This window comes from Aphelocoma coerulescens, unplaced genomic scaffold (genome assembly GCF_041296385.1).
Source record: "Aphelocoma coerulescens isolate FSJ_1873_10779 unplaced genomic scaffold, UR_Acoe_1.0 HiC_scaffold_348, whole genome shotgun sequence".
NCBI classification, from domain to species: domain Eukaryota; kingdom Metazoa; phylum Chordata; class Aves; order Passeriformes; family Corvidae; genus Aphelocoma; species Aphelocoma coerulescens.
In genome coordinates, this window is record NW_027183691.1 from 75945 (window position 1) to 91310 (window position 15366).

Below are 15366 nucleotides of genomic sequence, written 5' to 3' on the forward strand. Positions count from 1 at the left end.
TTATCCCAAATTTTTGGGACCCCCCCCAAATATTCTCAAACTCCCCCAATTTTTCCCCCAAATTCCCCCTCCCCCAAAATTTTCCATCCCAATTTTTTGACGCCCCCAAATTCCTCCCCAAAATATTCCTGAGCCCCAAAATATTCCCAAACCCCCAAATTTCCACTTTTCCCCAAAATATTCCACTCGGGCTCCACTTTCTGCTTTATTTGGTAAATTCCCAGTTTTTTTTCCCAGTTTTTTTTCCTTGGGAGGGGGAAAATTGATCATTTTTATAATTTTTTGTATTTTTTCTTTGTTTTTTTCCCGTTTCCCTGGGTTTTTTTTCCCATTTTTTTCACACGACGACACAGCGGGGGGGGGGGGGGAGGGGAGAGACCCCCCCAAAATATCCCCAGTGCGACCCCTCCCCCTCCCAAAATCCCGGGATTTTTGGGGGGTCCAGGAGCCTTTTTGGGGACCCCCCCCCCATAAGGCGAGGAGCCCCCCCCACCCCGCGACCTCTCCCAAAGCTTTTGGGGGGGTTTTGGGGGGGGGTGGGCGCTGGTTTGGGGGGGGTGGGGGGGGAAGGGCATTTTTTGGGGGAAAAGGGATTTTTTTGGGAAAAGGGAAATTTTTTGGGAAAAGGGGATTTTTTGGGGGGAAAAGGGGACTTTTTTGGGGGGAAAATGGGATTTTGGGGGGGTCTTGTGTTTTTCGGGGGGGTCCCGTGGTTTTTTTTGGGGGGGGGGGTCAGTAGTAGGTTTCCTTCTCCACCCAACCTGGAAAAAAATGGGAGGCGAAAAGGTGAGAAAGGGACCAAAGTTCCCAGAATTCTGCCCAAAATCCCACCCACCCCAAAATAACCCAAGACTCCACCAAACCTCCCCAGAACCACCCAAAAAAAACCCCAAAAGCCCCTCAAGGACCCCCAAAATCCCCTCAAATCTCCCCAAAATACCCCCGAATTCCCCCAAAACGCCATCCCAGACTGTCCAGATGCCCCAAATCCCCCCAGGATTCCCCCAAATCCCCCCTGTAACCCCCTCAAGGACCCCCAGGGCCCTCTCCCAGGATCTCCCAGACCCCCAAGACCCCCCAAAATCCCCCCAAAATCCCGAACCTCCAGGGTTGCGGCGGAGGATGAGCTTGCGGATCTCGTCGTAGACGAAGATGAGGAAGCTGTAGGGGAAGGCGCAGAACCACCAGCTGGGCCTGGGGGGGCGAATTTGGGGAGGGGCTGTCAGTGGGAGAGGCCCGGGGGGTGTCACCCCCAAAAATGCTCGAAAACCCCCCCCAAAAAAAAATCCTCAAAACCCCCCGCGAAAACTGCCCCAAAACACCCCAAAAACGCTTACCCGCCCCAGCCTCAAATCGCTCCGGAACACCCCAAATCCTCTCAACCCCCACCCCAAACCCCTCCAGTTCACACCCCCTCGCCTTGGCCATTTTTGGTGGGGGTCTCTGCCACCGTCTCCCCGACTTTTGGGGCCCCCCCGGTTTTGGGCTCACTTGAGGGGGTACATGCGCAGCGCCACGTCCATGCCGGGGCAGTAGGACAGGAACGCGGCCAGCGCCGTCTCCTCGAATAGCCCGAAAATCAGGATTTTATTCCTGGAAGAAATGGGAGAAAACCACAAAATCCATGAAATCCATCAGCGGGATCCAGCACCCACAAAAATCCACCCGACAACCCCCAAATTTTAGGGAATCCCCCCCCACAATCTGGCTCCCACCCTGGGATTCCTGCAGGAATTCTGGGGCCCACGGGGGGTGTTAGACCTCCCACCAAAATGCTTTTGGGGACCCCCTTCATTTCTGGGGACACTCCCAGGATTTTGGAGACCTTCTCAGGAATTCGGGGACCCCCTCAAGATTTGGGGAGCGCCCCCAGGAATTTGGACCCCCCCCCCGAAAATCCGCCTCCCTCCCGCTCCCAGGGATGCAGGATCCTGGTCCCTTATGGGGTTTCGGAGCCACCCCGTTTTTATGGGAAGGCTCCCAGCAATTCAGGGATTCTCCCAGGAATTCGGGGTCCCTCCGAGGAATTCCGGGACCCCCCCCCCGGGAGCTCAGGGTCCCCCCTCACTTCATGCCCTGCTGGAAGACGGAGTTGCGGCGGGTCTTGCAGATGATCAGGTCCGCCCACTGCACCACCACGATGCTGACGAAGAAGGCGGTGTGGCACGTGAACTCCACCACCTTGCGCTGCTCGTACGTCTGGGGAGGGGGCTCGCCGTCAGCGCCCCCTCCCCAAATTATCCCACCGGGAATGTCCCAACCCCCCCAGTGAAATCCCTGTCCCGATGCAGCCTCGGGGTGGGGAGAAAAGAGGGGGAGAAGGTGCCCCCCCCCCCATAGTTTGGAATCTCCATTTTTGAGGATCCCCATTTTTGAGAATCCCCATTTTTGAGGATCCCCATTTTTGAGGATCCCCATTTTTGAGGATCCCCATTTTTGAGGATCCCCGTTCTCAGGGATCCCCGTTTTTTGGGAATCCCCGTTTTCGAGGCTGCCCTGGACGCACCCACTGCTGCCCGTAGGAGTCCTCCAGGTCGTTGATGGTGCGGTCGTCCCAGCGCAGCCGGATCCCGACCAGGCAGGAGGGCAGGAACCCGTTCTCCGCCAGGATCACGAAGTAGGCAAAGAACCCGCCCAGTGCCTGGATCATCCCTGCGGGAAAACCGGGGAGTCAGGGGGGACCCGGGGGGGGAACGGGACCCAATGGGATCCGACGGAGCTCAACGGGACCCAGCAGCACCCAACGGAACCCAAGAGAACCCAGCAGAACCCAAGAGAACCCAACAGAACCCAAGAGAACCCAACAGCATCCAATGACTCCCACCGGGAACCCACCAGCTCTGGGACCCTCTGAGACCCCCCGGGACCCCCCAGGACCCCCCTGGGACCCCCCTGGGACCCCCCGCACCGATCTGGCCGTAGGCCATGCTGATGAGGCGCTCGTTGACCAACTTGTCGGAGCGGGGGTTGCGCGGCTGCCGCTTCATGATGTCGCTCTCGGCCGCCTCGTAGGCCAAGGAGATGGCGGGGACCTGGCAGGAGGGGGGGACCCCAAAATTTTTTGAGGGGGGGGCTCCAGACTTTTGGGAGGTCCCCAAGGGTCAGAAGAAGAGGGAGGGGGTGGTTTTTGGGGAATCTCTTGGGGTTTTGGAGAAGGGGGTGTCCCTCCAAATTTTGGGGTGTTGGGGGGGCTCCCTGAAGTTCCTGGGGAGGATTTGGGGGTGTGGAAGTGCCTCTAAATTCCCAGCATGGGGATTTGGGGTGGATTTGGGGTCCCTGAGGTGGTTTTGGGGGATCCTGGGCTGGATTTTGGGGTCTCCAGATGGATTTAGGGCTGTGTTAGGGCTGTGCCTCACCATGTCAGTGCCCAGGGTTCTGGGATGGGTTTGGGATGTCTGGGGTGGCTTTTGGGGTTTCTGGGGTGGATTTTGGGGTTCCTGGGATGGATCTGGGGATCTCTAGGTGGATTTGGGGTCGCCTCTCACCATGTCGGTGCCCAGGTCGATGCAGAGGATGGTGATGGTGCCCAGGGGCAGCGGGATGTTGGCCATGATGAAGAGCAGGAACGGGGTGATCTCGGGGATGTTGCTGGTCAGGGTGTAGGCAATCGACTTCTTCAGGTTGTCAAAGATCAGCCGCCCTGCGGGGGACACTGAGTGTCACTGACATCCCCAAAACCACCTGGTTTTACCCCAAAATCGCCCGGCCGGACCTTCCTCGACGCCGGTGACGATGGAGGCGAAGTTGTCATCCAGCAGGATCATGTCGGCCGCCTGCTTGGACACGTCCGAGCCGGCGATGCCCATGGCCACCCCGATGTCGGCTTTCTTCAGGGCAGGGGAGTCGTTGACGCCGTCGCCGGTCACGGCCACGATGGCGCCCTGGGGACACGGGGACGATGGGGACCGTGGTGGGGACAACGGGGTGAGAGCGTCCCATCACAGGGACACGGGGTCCATCCCATCCTGGTGGGGACACGGGTGGGGATTTTTGGGGCTCCAGGGGGAGTTTTAGGATCCCAGGGCCAGTTTTGAGGTGCCAGGGTCAGTTTGGGGGTCCCAGGGCCAGTTTTGGGGTGCCCCCAACCTGTCTCTGGCAGCCCTCGACTATGATGAGCTTCTGCTGGGGGGAGGTGCGGGCGAAGACGATCTCGGTGTGGTTCTGTAGGATTTCATCAATCTGCTCCGAGCTCATGTCCTTCAGGTCGGTCCCGTGGATCACACAGGCCTTGGCATCCCTGGGAACCCCAAAAATCCAAAAATTGTACCCGAAAAATGGCTTGGAAACCCAAAAAGTGGCTCTGAAACCCCCAAACTGGCACAGAAAACCCATAAACGGCACCGAGCCCTGAACGTAGCCCCTGGTCCATCCCATTGGCTAACTGAAGGATTGGTGTCCATGGACACCCCAAACCCCACATTTTCACCACAAATCCCACATTTCAACCCCAAAACTGGCCCCAAATCCCTGTTTTTCACCCCCAAATCGGGTGAAACCCCGAAGTCTCACCTGGGGTTGACCTGGCTGACGGGGATGTTGAGCCGGGCCGCAATGTCCTCCACGGTCTCATTGCCCTCAGAGATGATCCCGACCCCTTTGGCGATGGCCTTGGCCGTGATTGGGTGGTCCCCGGTCACCATGATCACCTGGGGGGAACAGTGGGGTCACCCCAGCAGTTGTGGGGTCACCCCCACTGGTTTTGGGGTCAGGACAAGGAAAATCTGGGAAAATTTGGGAAAGGTTTGGGGGATCCGGGGGGATTTTGGAGGGGATTCTGGAGGGGATTTTGGAGGGGATTCTGGAGGGGATTTTGGAGGGGATTTTGGAGGGGATTTTGGAGGGGATTTTGGGGGTCCCGGGGGTCACACCTTGATGCCAGCACTGCGACATTTCCCGACGGCGTCAGGGACGGCAGCACGGGGCGGGTCAATCATGGACATGAGCCCCACGAAGCAGAGGTTGTCGGTGGCGAAGTTGACGTCATCGCAGTCGAAGGCAAAGCCTTTGGGGTACTGCTCCTCGGGCAGGTAGAAGTGGCAGAAACCTGTGGGGAGAAACCCCCAAAATCGCCCAAAAATCACCCCAAAATCAGCCTTGAACCCCCCTTGAAACTGCCCCGCATCCTTGGGGTGCAGCTCCTTCTGCAGGGAAAAGTGGGGGGAAAACTGTGGGGATCGTACCCGGTGCAATCCCCAAATTCCCCCCAAAATCCCCCCAAAACCTCCTCAAACCCCCTAAATCCCCCAAAATTCCCACCCCCCAAACCACACCAAGGACCCTCCAATCCCCCTCCCCACACCATCAGCAGCCTTCTAGAGACCCCCTCACCCTCCCCTCCAACCTCTCCTCATCCTCCCCATCCCAATTCCCACCTCCCCAAATGCCCCCCAAAACCCCCCCAAAAAAAAACCCAAAAAATCCCCCAAAATTCCCCAAAAACCCCCCAAAATTCCCCCGAATCCCCCGAAGCCTCACCCAGCACCCTCTCCCCGAGCCCGCCCAGCTCCAGGTAGGCGTTCTGGAAGGCTTCCTTCATCTCCTCGTCCAGCGGCTGCTCCTTGCCCTGCAGCAGGATGGTGGAGCAGCGGTCCAGGATGCGCTCGGGCGCTCCCTTCATCACCAGCAGGTACCGGTTGTCGTTGGGGTCCTCGGTCTCGTGGATGGAGAGCTGGGAGGAAAAACGGGAATTTCGGGATCCCGGGAATCGGGGGGGGGGGGGGTTTGTCCCACCCAGGCAGAAAAAAAAAAAACCCAAAACGGATTTTGGTTTTTTTTTTTTTAAAGGGATTTTCCGCGCTGCTGGAATTTGAGGAGGGGGAATGTGTCTCGTGGATGGAAAGCTGGGGACAAACCAGGAATTTTGGGATCCTCTGGGAATTTTTGGGGTCGCCGAGGGGGTTTTGGGGGATCTGGGTGTACCTGGTACTTGTTGGTGGAGTTGAAGGGGATCTCGGCCACTTTCTTGTTCCGTTCCCGCATGACCTTGACGGATCCTGAGGAGAGCTCGATGCACTTCAGCAGCGCCGACTCCGACGCGTCCCCAGCCACATCCCGCTGCAGGAACAGCCCCAAAATTCGGGATTCGCACCCCAAAATCCTGCTGGGAATCCTCCAGAACACCCCAAATCTGCCACGTCCCAGGAATCCTCCGGGAATGCCCCGAGAAACCAAAACTGGTACCTGGGACCCCCTGAATTCTGCTCTTGGGGACTCCCAGGGACGCCAAAATCGGTGCTTTGTGCCCCAAATCCCCTCCTAACCCCCTAAAAACCCTTACAGGGGCCCCAAAAAATCCCCAACCCCCCCAGACCCCCCACCTTGAGGATGGGGACGTTTTCCTGCCCCCCCTTGAACACGGCGCGGTTGCAGAGCCCTGCGATGTGGCTCAGGGCCACCCAGGTGGGTGAGCTCTTGTCAAAGGCAGTGCCTGGGGGGAGGAAAAGGGGTTAAAATCCACCCGTTTGGACCAGTTTGGACCAGTTTCCAGCCCCAAAGAGCCCCCAAATCACCCCAAAACTCCCCCAAACTCCCGTCCTCCTTCCCCTCCTTGCCTGCCCAGTGCCTCCCACTCCCTCCCAGTACCACCCACTGACCGGACTGGTCCTCGGTGGTGTCGGCCTCGTGGATCTGGTTGTCGAACCACATGTGGGCCACGGTCATGCGGTTCTGGGTCAGCGTCCCCGTCTTGTCCGAGCAGATGGTGGAGGTGGAGCCCAGCGTCTCCACGGCCTCCAGGTTCTTCACCAGGCAGTTCTTCCGCGCCATCCGCTTGGCGGTCAGGGTCAGGCACACCTGGGGAGGGGGCCCAAATGGGTCTGGGGGCTCCGGGGACTTCAGGTTGGGGAGGTGGGGGACCCCGAAAAACCCGGGGAAAAAAATCTCACAAAATTTCTCCCAAAATTGGAGGCAAAACTGCCTTGAGGAACCTCAATAGCGGGAGTCCAAATTCTGGGGGGTTTTGGGGGGGTTTTAGACGTTTTGGGGGTTTTGGGGGGATCCTGGAGGGTCCTAAATGCATCTGGGGGCTTCAGAAGATTCAGTCTGGGGGGATGGGACCCCAAAAATCCCCCCAAAATGGCACCAATTCCTCTTCCAGTCCCTCCCAGTCCATCCCAGTGCCCCTTTACCCCCCAATATCTCTGTCCCAGTTGCTCCCAGTGCCTCCCAGTTTGCTCCCAGCCCCTCACCGTGACGGTGGCCAGCAGCCCCTCGGGCACGTTGGCCACGATGATGCCGATGAGGAAGATGACGGCCTCGAGCCAGGTGTAGCCGAGGATGAGGGAGAGGATGAAGAAGGAGATGCCCAGGAAGACGGCGACGCCGGTGATCAGCTGGATGAAGTGCTCGATCTCCACTGCGATCGGCGTCTTGCCCACCTCCAGCCCCGAGGCCAGCGTGGCGATCCGGCCCATCACCGTCCGGTCACCCGTGGCAATCACCACACCCCGTGCCGTGCCTGGGGAAAAAAAAATAATGGGGAAAAAGATGAGAAAAATGGGGGGAAAAAAAGGGAGGGAAAGAGTGAAAAAACGAGAGCGAAATAGAGAAAATCGTGTAGGAATGGGAAAAAATGGAGTAAGGACCTCAAACTTCCTCAAAACTGGCCCTAAAGTGTTTCTGAAGGGGTTGTAGGATGCCAGAAATGGATCGGGGACTCCAAAAATGGGTTTGGGACCCCAGAAATTGGGTGGGAATGGGAAAAAAACAGGTAGGAATCAAAACCGACCCAAAACGGCCCCAAGCCTGCCCCAAAACGGCTCCAAAAGCAGCCCAAAAGTGGTTCTAGGGCGCCAGAAATGGGTCGGGGAGCCCAGAAATGGGTCTGGGACCCCAGAAATGGGTCTGGGACCCCGAACCGCTCACCCTCGACGCAGTTGGTGGAGAAGAAGGTGATGTTCCGCGTCTCCAGGGGGTTGTCGTGGGTGCAGTCGGGGGAGCGCGTCTGGGGCTCCGACTCCCCGGTCAGTGAGGAGTTGTCCACCTGGGGGGGGCAAATTCCAGGGATTTGGGGGGAATTCCAGGGATTCTGGAGGGAATTCCAGGGATTTGGGGGGGGATTCCAGGGATTCTGGGGGGAATTTCAGGGATTTTGGGGGGAATTCCAGGGATTTGGGGGGAATTTCAGGGATTTGGGGGGAATTCCAGGGATCTGGGGGGAATTCCAGGGATTTTGGGGGGAATTTCAGGGATTTGGGGGGTAATTCCAGGGATTTGGGGGGAATTCCAGGGATTTTGGGGGGAATTTCAGGGATTTTGGGGGGAATTCCAGGGATTCTGGGGGGAATTTCAGGGATTTGGGGGGAATTCCAGGGATTTTGGGGATAATTCCAGAGATTCTGGGGGGAATTCCAGGCATTTGGGGGGAATTCCAGGGATTTTGGGGGGAATTTCAAGGATTTAAAAAAAATTTTTCCCAGGATTTTTTGGGGATTTTCCCAGGAGTTTTGGGGGCCTCTTTCCATAGATTTTTTTTTAAATCTTCCCAGGATTTTTTTGGGGGTGAATTCCTGGGATTTCAGCGCTCCCACCTTGCAGCCATGGGCCGAGATGATCCTGAGGTCGGCTGGGACTCGGTCGCCGCCCTTGACCTCCACCAGGTCCCCAACCACGACCTCCTCGGCGTTCACCTGCATCTTCTCCCCCTCCCGGATCACCAGGGCTTGCTGGAATTCCGGGAATCACGGGAATTTCAGGAATTTCGGAACTGGGAGATCCCCAACCCCCCCTCAAACCCTCCTAAAATCCGATTCCTACAGCACCAAATTTGCCCCCAGAGCTCAAAAATCGGAATTTTCTACCCTAAAACTGCAGCGCCCGACCCTGAAATTTGGACCCCAAATCCCACAGAAATCCCAAAATCCGCCCTTTCCTCCCCAAAATCTGAGCCCGGACACTCCAAATCTCCCCTTTCCGGCCCCAAATCTCCCCCTCCCAACCCCAAATCCCCCCAAATCTTCCCCAATTCCCCCAAACCTGCCCCCGATCCCTGAATCTTCCCCAGATCCCACCTGGGGCACCATATTCTTGAAGGATTCCATGATTTTGGAGCTCTTGGCCTCCTGGTAGTAGGAGAAGCAGCCGGTGATGATGACGACGGCAGCCAAGACGATGCCCAGGTACAGCTGGAGACGCCAAAAAAGCCTCTGGGGTCACTTCTGGGGTCTTTTCCACCCCAAAAAAACCCCCAAACCATCGCCCTGGGTGGGGCTTGCTTCATTTTTTGGGGGGTTTTTCACCCATTCAGCCCCAAATTTTGGGCTCTCAACCCCCACAAGTTTCCCCCTCAAAAACCCTCAGACCCCAAAAGCTGCCAGACCCCAAAAATCTCCCCAGTTTTCCCTCAACCCCCCCCCAATTTCCCCCAAAACTCTCCCAAAAGCCCCCAGATTTTCCCCCAAATTTCCCCCGATCCCAAAAATCTCCCCAATTCCCCCCAAAATCCCCCCCAAAATAAAAAAAATCACCAAACCCTCAAAATTCCCCCAAAATTTCCCCTCCAGACCCAAAATTTCTCCTCAACCCCCCAAAACTCCCCTTTCCCCCAGTTTTAAAGACCCCCCCACTCCAAAACCCCTCCAAAAAACCCCAAAAATGAAAAAAAAAAATCCCAACCCCCGCTAATTTTCCCCCAAATCCCAAAATTTCTGCTTCAGACCCCGATTCCCCTTAAAATTCCCCCCAAGTTTCCCCTCCCCTCCCCATTTAAAGCTCCCAAAACCCCTCGGAAAAAAACCAAAAAAATTCCCAAAAAATTCCCAACATTTCCCCCATTGTTTGCCCGCCCCTCACGTTGTCGTTGGAAGGTTCGTCCTCAGTTCCCGCCTGGATCCCGTAGGCCAGGAAGCAAAGGATGGCCCCGATCCAGAGCAGGATGGAAAATCCCCCAAAAAGCTGCCGGCAGAACTTCACCCACTCGGGGGTCGTGGGAGGGGGCGTGAGGGCATTGGGGCCGTCCCGAGCCAGGATCTCCTGCGCCTTGCTGTGGGTCAGGCCCTGTGGAGGGCAAAAAACGGGGATTGGGAAAACCCCGGAATTTTCAGAAATACAGGATCCCGAATTGCTGTGAAATGACCCCAAAAAACCCATGAAAAATGGTCCGAAGTTACTCGGAAATGCCCTAACGCCACCCCAGAAAAGCAGTGGGAGTTCCTAAAATGCTCCCAAGTATTCCAAAAAGGAGATCAGGAACATCCTGGAATTCCCAGAAATTGGGGGGGATCCCAAAATCCAAAAAAAGGGACCCCAAAACCGCTCAGAAATGGTCAAAAATGAGCGAAAAATGCTCCAAAATCACCCCAAAATGCCCCAACCTCCCCCTCAGTTTTTTAAAAAAAGATGGTGCAGGGCACCCCTGAATTCCCAAAATCCAGGGGGATCCCAAAATCCCCCAAAATTGCCCCAAAATACCTGGACACAGTCGGTGTTGTACTTCCTGCAGACCTCCTCGATCGACATCTTGTGCTCTGTCTGCGGGGTGAAGGTCAGACTCCAAAAATTTTAGGGACCCCTCCCCAAATTCTGGGACCCCCCAAATCCCAGGGAAATCCCCCAAATCCCAGCGGAGCCCCACAGATCCTGTGGGACACCCCAAATCCTTTAAAACGCCCCCAAAATCCTTCAGGAATCGCCCCCAAATCTTCCCCCAAAGCCCCTCCGAATCTCCCCCAAATTGTCTCAGATCGCCCCCCAAACCACCAAATCCCCTAAAACCTCCCAAAATCCGCCTGAAACTCCCTCAAACCTCCCCAACCCCCCCCAAACCTCCCCCAACCCCCCAAAATCAGCCCCAAATCCCCCCCAACCTCCCCAAATCTCCCCCTTAAACCTCCCCAAAACCCCCAAATCAGCCCCAAACTCCCCCCAGATCCCCCCAAACCTCCCCAAATCCCCCCAGCCTCACCATGGCCACCTCCTTCTTGAGGTCATCGAGGTCCCGGGTCTTGCTCTTGCCCTTTTTGGGGGACTCCTTGTCGCCCCCCTTGTCCTGCGTGGTGGCCACGCGGTAGCTGTCGGAGCCGCCGAACTGGGGGGGGCCGTTACTGGGGGTCCCCCAGACCCCCCCCACGGCGGCCCCACAGCGCCCGCGGCTCCCCCCGACCCCCAAAAAAGCGCAAAAGATAAAAAAAAAACCACAAAAAATGCAAACAAAACCCCCAAAAACCCAGAAAACGCCACAGAAATGCCCCCAAAGCAGCACGAAAAGGCGGAGAAATGGCACAGGAACACCCCAAAACCCCCGAAACCCACCAAAAACCACCCCAAAATCACCAAAACCACCCCGAAATCATCAAAACCACCCCGAAATCATCAAAGCCACCCCAGAACCGCCCCCAAACCGCTACAGAACACCCCAGAAACGCCCCCGAACACCCCAGAAACGTCAACAGAAACCCCAAAACCACCCCAGGAATGCCCCGAACACCCCAAACGACTCAAAAACCGCCACAAAAACGGTGTAGGAACAGCCCCAAACCACCCCAAAATCAGCCCAGCCACAGTCCGGACCCCGAAAAGCAGAAAAGCCCTAAAAAAAAAATTGATGGAGAATCCTAAAAAGAAAGCTTCAGAAATACCCCCCAAAATATCCCCAAAATACCATAAAAACACCCCAAGGTCCCTTAAACCTCCCCCCCCCTCCCCCAAATCCCCCAGGAACACCCCAAAACCCCTAAAACACCCCCCAAAAAAGAAGCAGGGAGATCCGGGGACCCCCAAAATCCCCCAAATCCCACCCAGAATCCCCCCCAGGACCCCCCAAATTCCCCCCAAACTCCCAGCCCCGGCCCCTCCCCCCCGCCCCTCCCCCACCCCCGCCCAGCCCGGGGGGGATTTAGGGGAGGGGGGGCCGCCCCTCCCCCCACCGCTCCCCCGCCCCCCCCCCGCCATCTGCTCCCCGTTAATCCGGGGGGGTGGGGGAGGGGCGGGGTGGGGGAGGGGCCCCGTGGGAAAAAAGGGAAAAGGGGAGGGGGAGGGGTCCCTTCGTGGGGGGGGGAGAGGACCCCAAAATTTGGGGAGATCGCGGGGGGAGGGGGAGGAGGGTTTTGGGGTGGTCTCCCCTATTTTTGGGGGAGACTCCCTGTTTTTTTGGGATCTCCCCCATTTCTAGGGGATCCCGATGTTTTTGGGGGGTTCCCATTTTTAGAGGGGTCTCCCTGTTTTTAGGGGTTCCTTATTTTTTGGGAGTCTCCCTATTTTTTATAGCATTGCCTATTTTTGGGAGGGGATTCCCTGGTTTTGGGGTCTCCCTATTTTTTTTTTTTTTTTAAGTTCCCCTATTTTTTTGGAATCCAAATTTTTCTAGGGGGGGTTCCCATTTTTAGGGGAGTCTCCCTATATTTTGGGGGTCCCCGTTGTGGGGAAGTCTCCCTATTTTTTTAAGGGGTTTCCTGTTTTTGGGGGGGATTCTGTATTTTTCAGGAGTCTCCCTATTTTTTCGGGGTCCCATTTTTGGGGGGAATTCCCTGAGGTTTAGGGGTTTTTTTCCCTATTTTTTGAGGGGTCTCCCCGCTATTGGGGGGGTCCCTATTTTTGAGGTGTTCCCTGTTTCTGGGGGGTTTCCCTATTTTTGGAGGGTCCCTATTGTGGGGGAGCCTCCCTGGGTTTTAGGGTTGCTCCGTGTTTTTGAGGGGTCCCCCTGTGTTTGGGGGAAGTCTCCCATTTTTTGGGGGTGGATCCCAACTTCAGGGATCCCCATTTCTTGGAGGGCCCCTGTTTTTTATGAGGGGTCTCTCTTTTTGTGGCGTTTCCCTATTTTGGTGAATTTTCCCTACTTTTTATGGGGTTCCCTATTTTCTGGGGCGTGGGGACACAGGATGGGCACAGGGACAGGGGACAGGGCATGGGGACATCGGGATTGGGGACACGGGACCTCGGGGCCTGGCAGCGCTGCTGGCACAGGGACAAGGACACGGGGACATTGGGATCTGGGGACACAGGGATACGGGGATGGGGACGCGGGGACAGGGACATGGGGACATCGGGATGGGGACACCGGGATGGGGACACGGGGACAGGGACATGGGGACATCGGGATGGGGACACGGGGATGGGGACACAGGGACATCGGGATTTGCACCGGGATGGGGACACCGGGATGGGGACATGGGGACAGGGACATGAGGACATCGGGATTTGCACCGGGATGGGGACACCGGGATGGGGACACGGGGACTCAGGGCCCAGCCACGCCGCTGGCGCAGGGACAAGGACACGGGGACATCGGGATTTGCACCGGAATGCGCACAGGGACTCGGGGACATCGGGATTTACACCGGGATGGGGACACGGGGCCTTTGTGGCCCTGCCAGGCTGCTGGCACAGGGACAGGGACACGGGGACATCGGGATTTACACGGGGATGGGGACGCCGGGATGGGGACACGGGGACAGGGACATGGGGACATCGGGATTTACACCGGGATGGGGACACGGGAACAGGGGGACTCGGGGCCTAGCAGCGCCACTGGCGCAGGGACAAGGACACGGGGACATCGGGATTTGCACAGGGATGGGGACAGGGACAGGGGGACGAGGACACCGGGATTTGCACAGGGATGGGGACACGGGGCCTCGGGGCCTGGCAGCGCCGCTGGAGCAGGGACAAGGACACGGGGACATCGGGATTTACATGGGGACGTGCACAGAGACTTGAGGACGTCGGGATTTGGGGCCCTGGGAACGAGGGGGCATCAGGATTTGCCCAGGGACAAGGACACGGGGACATCGGGATTTGGGGACCGGGGGACACCAGGATCCAGGACCTCAAGGACTCGGGGACATCGGGATTTGGGGACACGGGGCCCCAGGGATTTGGGGCCACTGGGATTTGTGGCCGTGGGAAGCCAGGGCCTGGCGCGGGGCCAAGGCCGCGGGCACACGCGGGGGACACTCGTGACACGCCGGGGACACGCGGGGGACACTCGTGACACACTCAGGACACGCCGGGGACACGCAGGGGACACTCGTGACGGGCGGGACACGCGTGTGCGGCCCCAGGTGACGCAGGAGCTGCGTCACGGCCCCGGAATGTCCCTCCCGTGTCCCTTCGGTGTCCCTCGAATGTCCCTAAAAGTGTCCCTTGCACACCTGGAGTGTCCCTTGCACACCCTTTACACACCTCGAGTGTCCCTTAAATGTCCCCTGAGCGTCCCTCTGACGTCCCTCAGCCACCTCCAGCGTCCCTTGCACGCCCACCTGGGCCCCCCCCGGCACCTGGCGCACCTTGCACGCCCCTCGCACGCTCACCCAGCCCCCTCCAGGCTCATTCCAGCACCTTCCACACCCATCCAGCCCCTTGCGCGCCCCTCGCACGCTCATCCCGCTCCCAATCCAGCCCCTCGCACGCTCATTCCAGCACCTTCCACGCCCGTCCCGGCGCCCTGCACGCCCCTGCGGCACCGCAGCGGCTCCTTGCACACTCACCCCGATCCCTTGCACGCTCACCCAGCCCCTCCTGCAGCCCCCCCCCGCTCCTTTCACACGCCCTGCGCGCCCCTCCAGCCCCTCGCACGCTCACCCCAGCCCCTCTCACACTCCAGCACCTTGCACGCTCATCCAGCCCTGTCCACGCACATCCCAACCCCTTGCACGCTCATTCCAGACCCTTCCACATCCCCGCAGCCCCCCCCCCCGCACCTTGCACACCCATCCAGCTCCTTCCATGCCTTGCACGCTCATCCCAGACCCTTCCACGCTCATTCCTCGCCCTGCCAGGGCCCCCCCCAAACCCTTTCCCAGCCCCCCCCAGCCCCTCGCACACTCATCCCAGTCATTCCCACACTTTCCACGCTCACTCCAGGCCTCCCCCAGCCCCTTTTCCATCCTCACCCCCCCCTCCCCTCGCCCCCTCCCCATTTCTCTCCCCACCTACCCCCATGGCTGCGGCGGGCGCGGCGGCCGGGGGAGGCCGGGCCGGTGGAGAACTTGGGGTGGGGGGGTCCCCAAAGGGTCCCGGGGGGGGGTCCCGGTTGTGGGAGCGGCTCCGGAGCGGGGCCGGAGCGGGAGCGGAGCCGGCGGCGGCTGCGGCGCTTCTGGGGCGGGGGGCGCGGGCGCTGCCGCCTGGGCTGGGGGGGGGGGGGGCTCTCAGCCAATCAGAGCGCGGGGTCCGCGCCCCCCCCCCGCCAGGCCACGCCCCTTTTACTGCGGATCCGTGGGGGGGGGGGGGGTTGGGAAAATTGATGGGGGGGGTTGGAAACTTCGGGGGGGTTCCAAAGGAGAAAAAAAAGGGGGGGGGATTCACTGCAGACCCCCCCTACCCCCCCACCGCAGCGCGATCCCCCCCAATTTAAAGAGTGACGCCCCCCCCCCCCATTTAACACCCCCTCCCCCGGGCTCGTGGCGCAGCCCCCACTGCAATGCAGCCCCTCCC

General features: G+C 58.6%; 1 protein-coding gene across 2 annotated transcripts; it reads right to left on the reverse strand.

Annotated features, from left to right (window-relative positions):
- Positions 1-576: 576 nt before the first annotated feature.
- Positions 577-14991, reverse strand: ATP1A3 (ATPase Na+/K+ transporting subunit alpha 3). 2 transcript variants are annotated; one of them, XM_068999362.1, is made up of 23 exons: positions 14869-14991; positions 10901-10984; positions 10408-10467; positions 9790-9993; positions 9009-9122; positions 8529-8663; positions 7864-7981; positions 7188-7456; positions 6594-6792; positions 6318-6427; positions 5920-6054; positions 5476-5668; positions 4869-5044; positions 4510-4646; positions 4087-4237; positions 3713-3881; positions 3486-3640; positions 2909-3032; positions 2507-2652; positions 2069-2199; positions 1492-1593; positions 1103-1194; positions 577-761 (listed from the first exon to the last, which is right to left on the reverse strand). In XM_068999362.1, exons 1-23 carry the CDS (start codon positions 14872-14874, stop codon positions 733-735), a joined length of 3039 nt encoding a protein of 1012 aa, XP_068855463.1. In that variant the 5' UTR covers positions 14875-14991; the 3' UTR covers positions 577-732. The 2 variants fall into 2 exon arrangements, with proteins under 2 accessions (XP_068855463.1, XP_068855462.1); XM_068999361.1 differs by having other exon boundaries at positions 10901-11023.
- Positions 14992-15366: the final 375 nt, after the last annotated feature.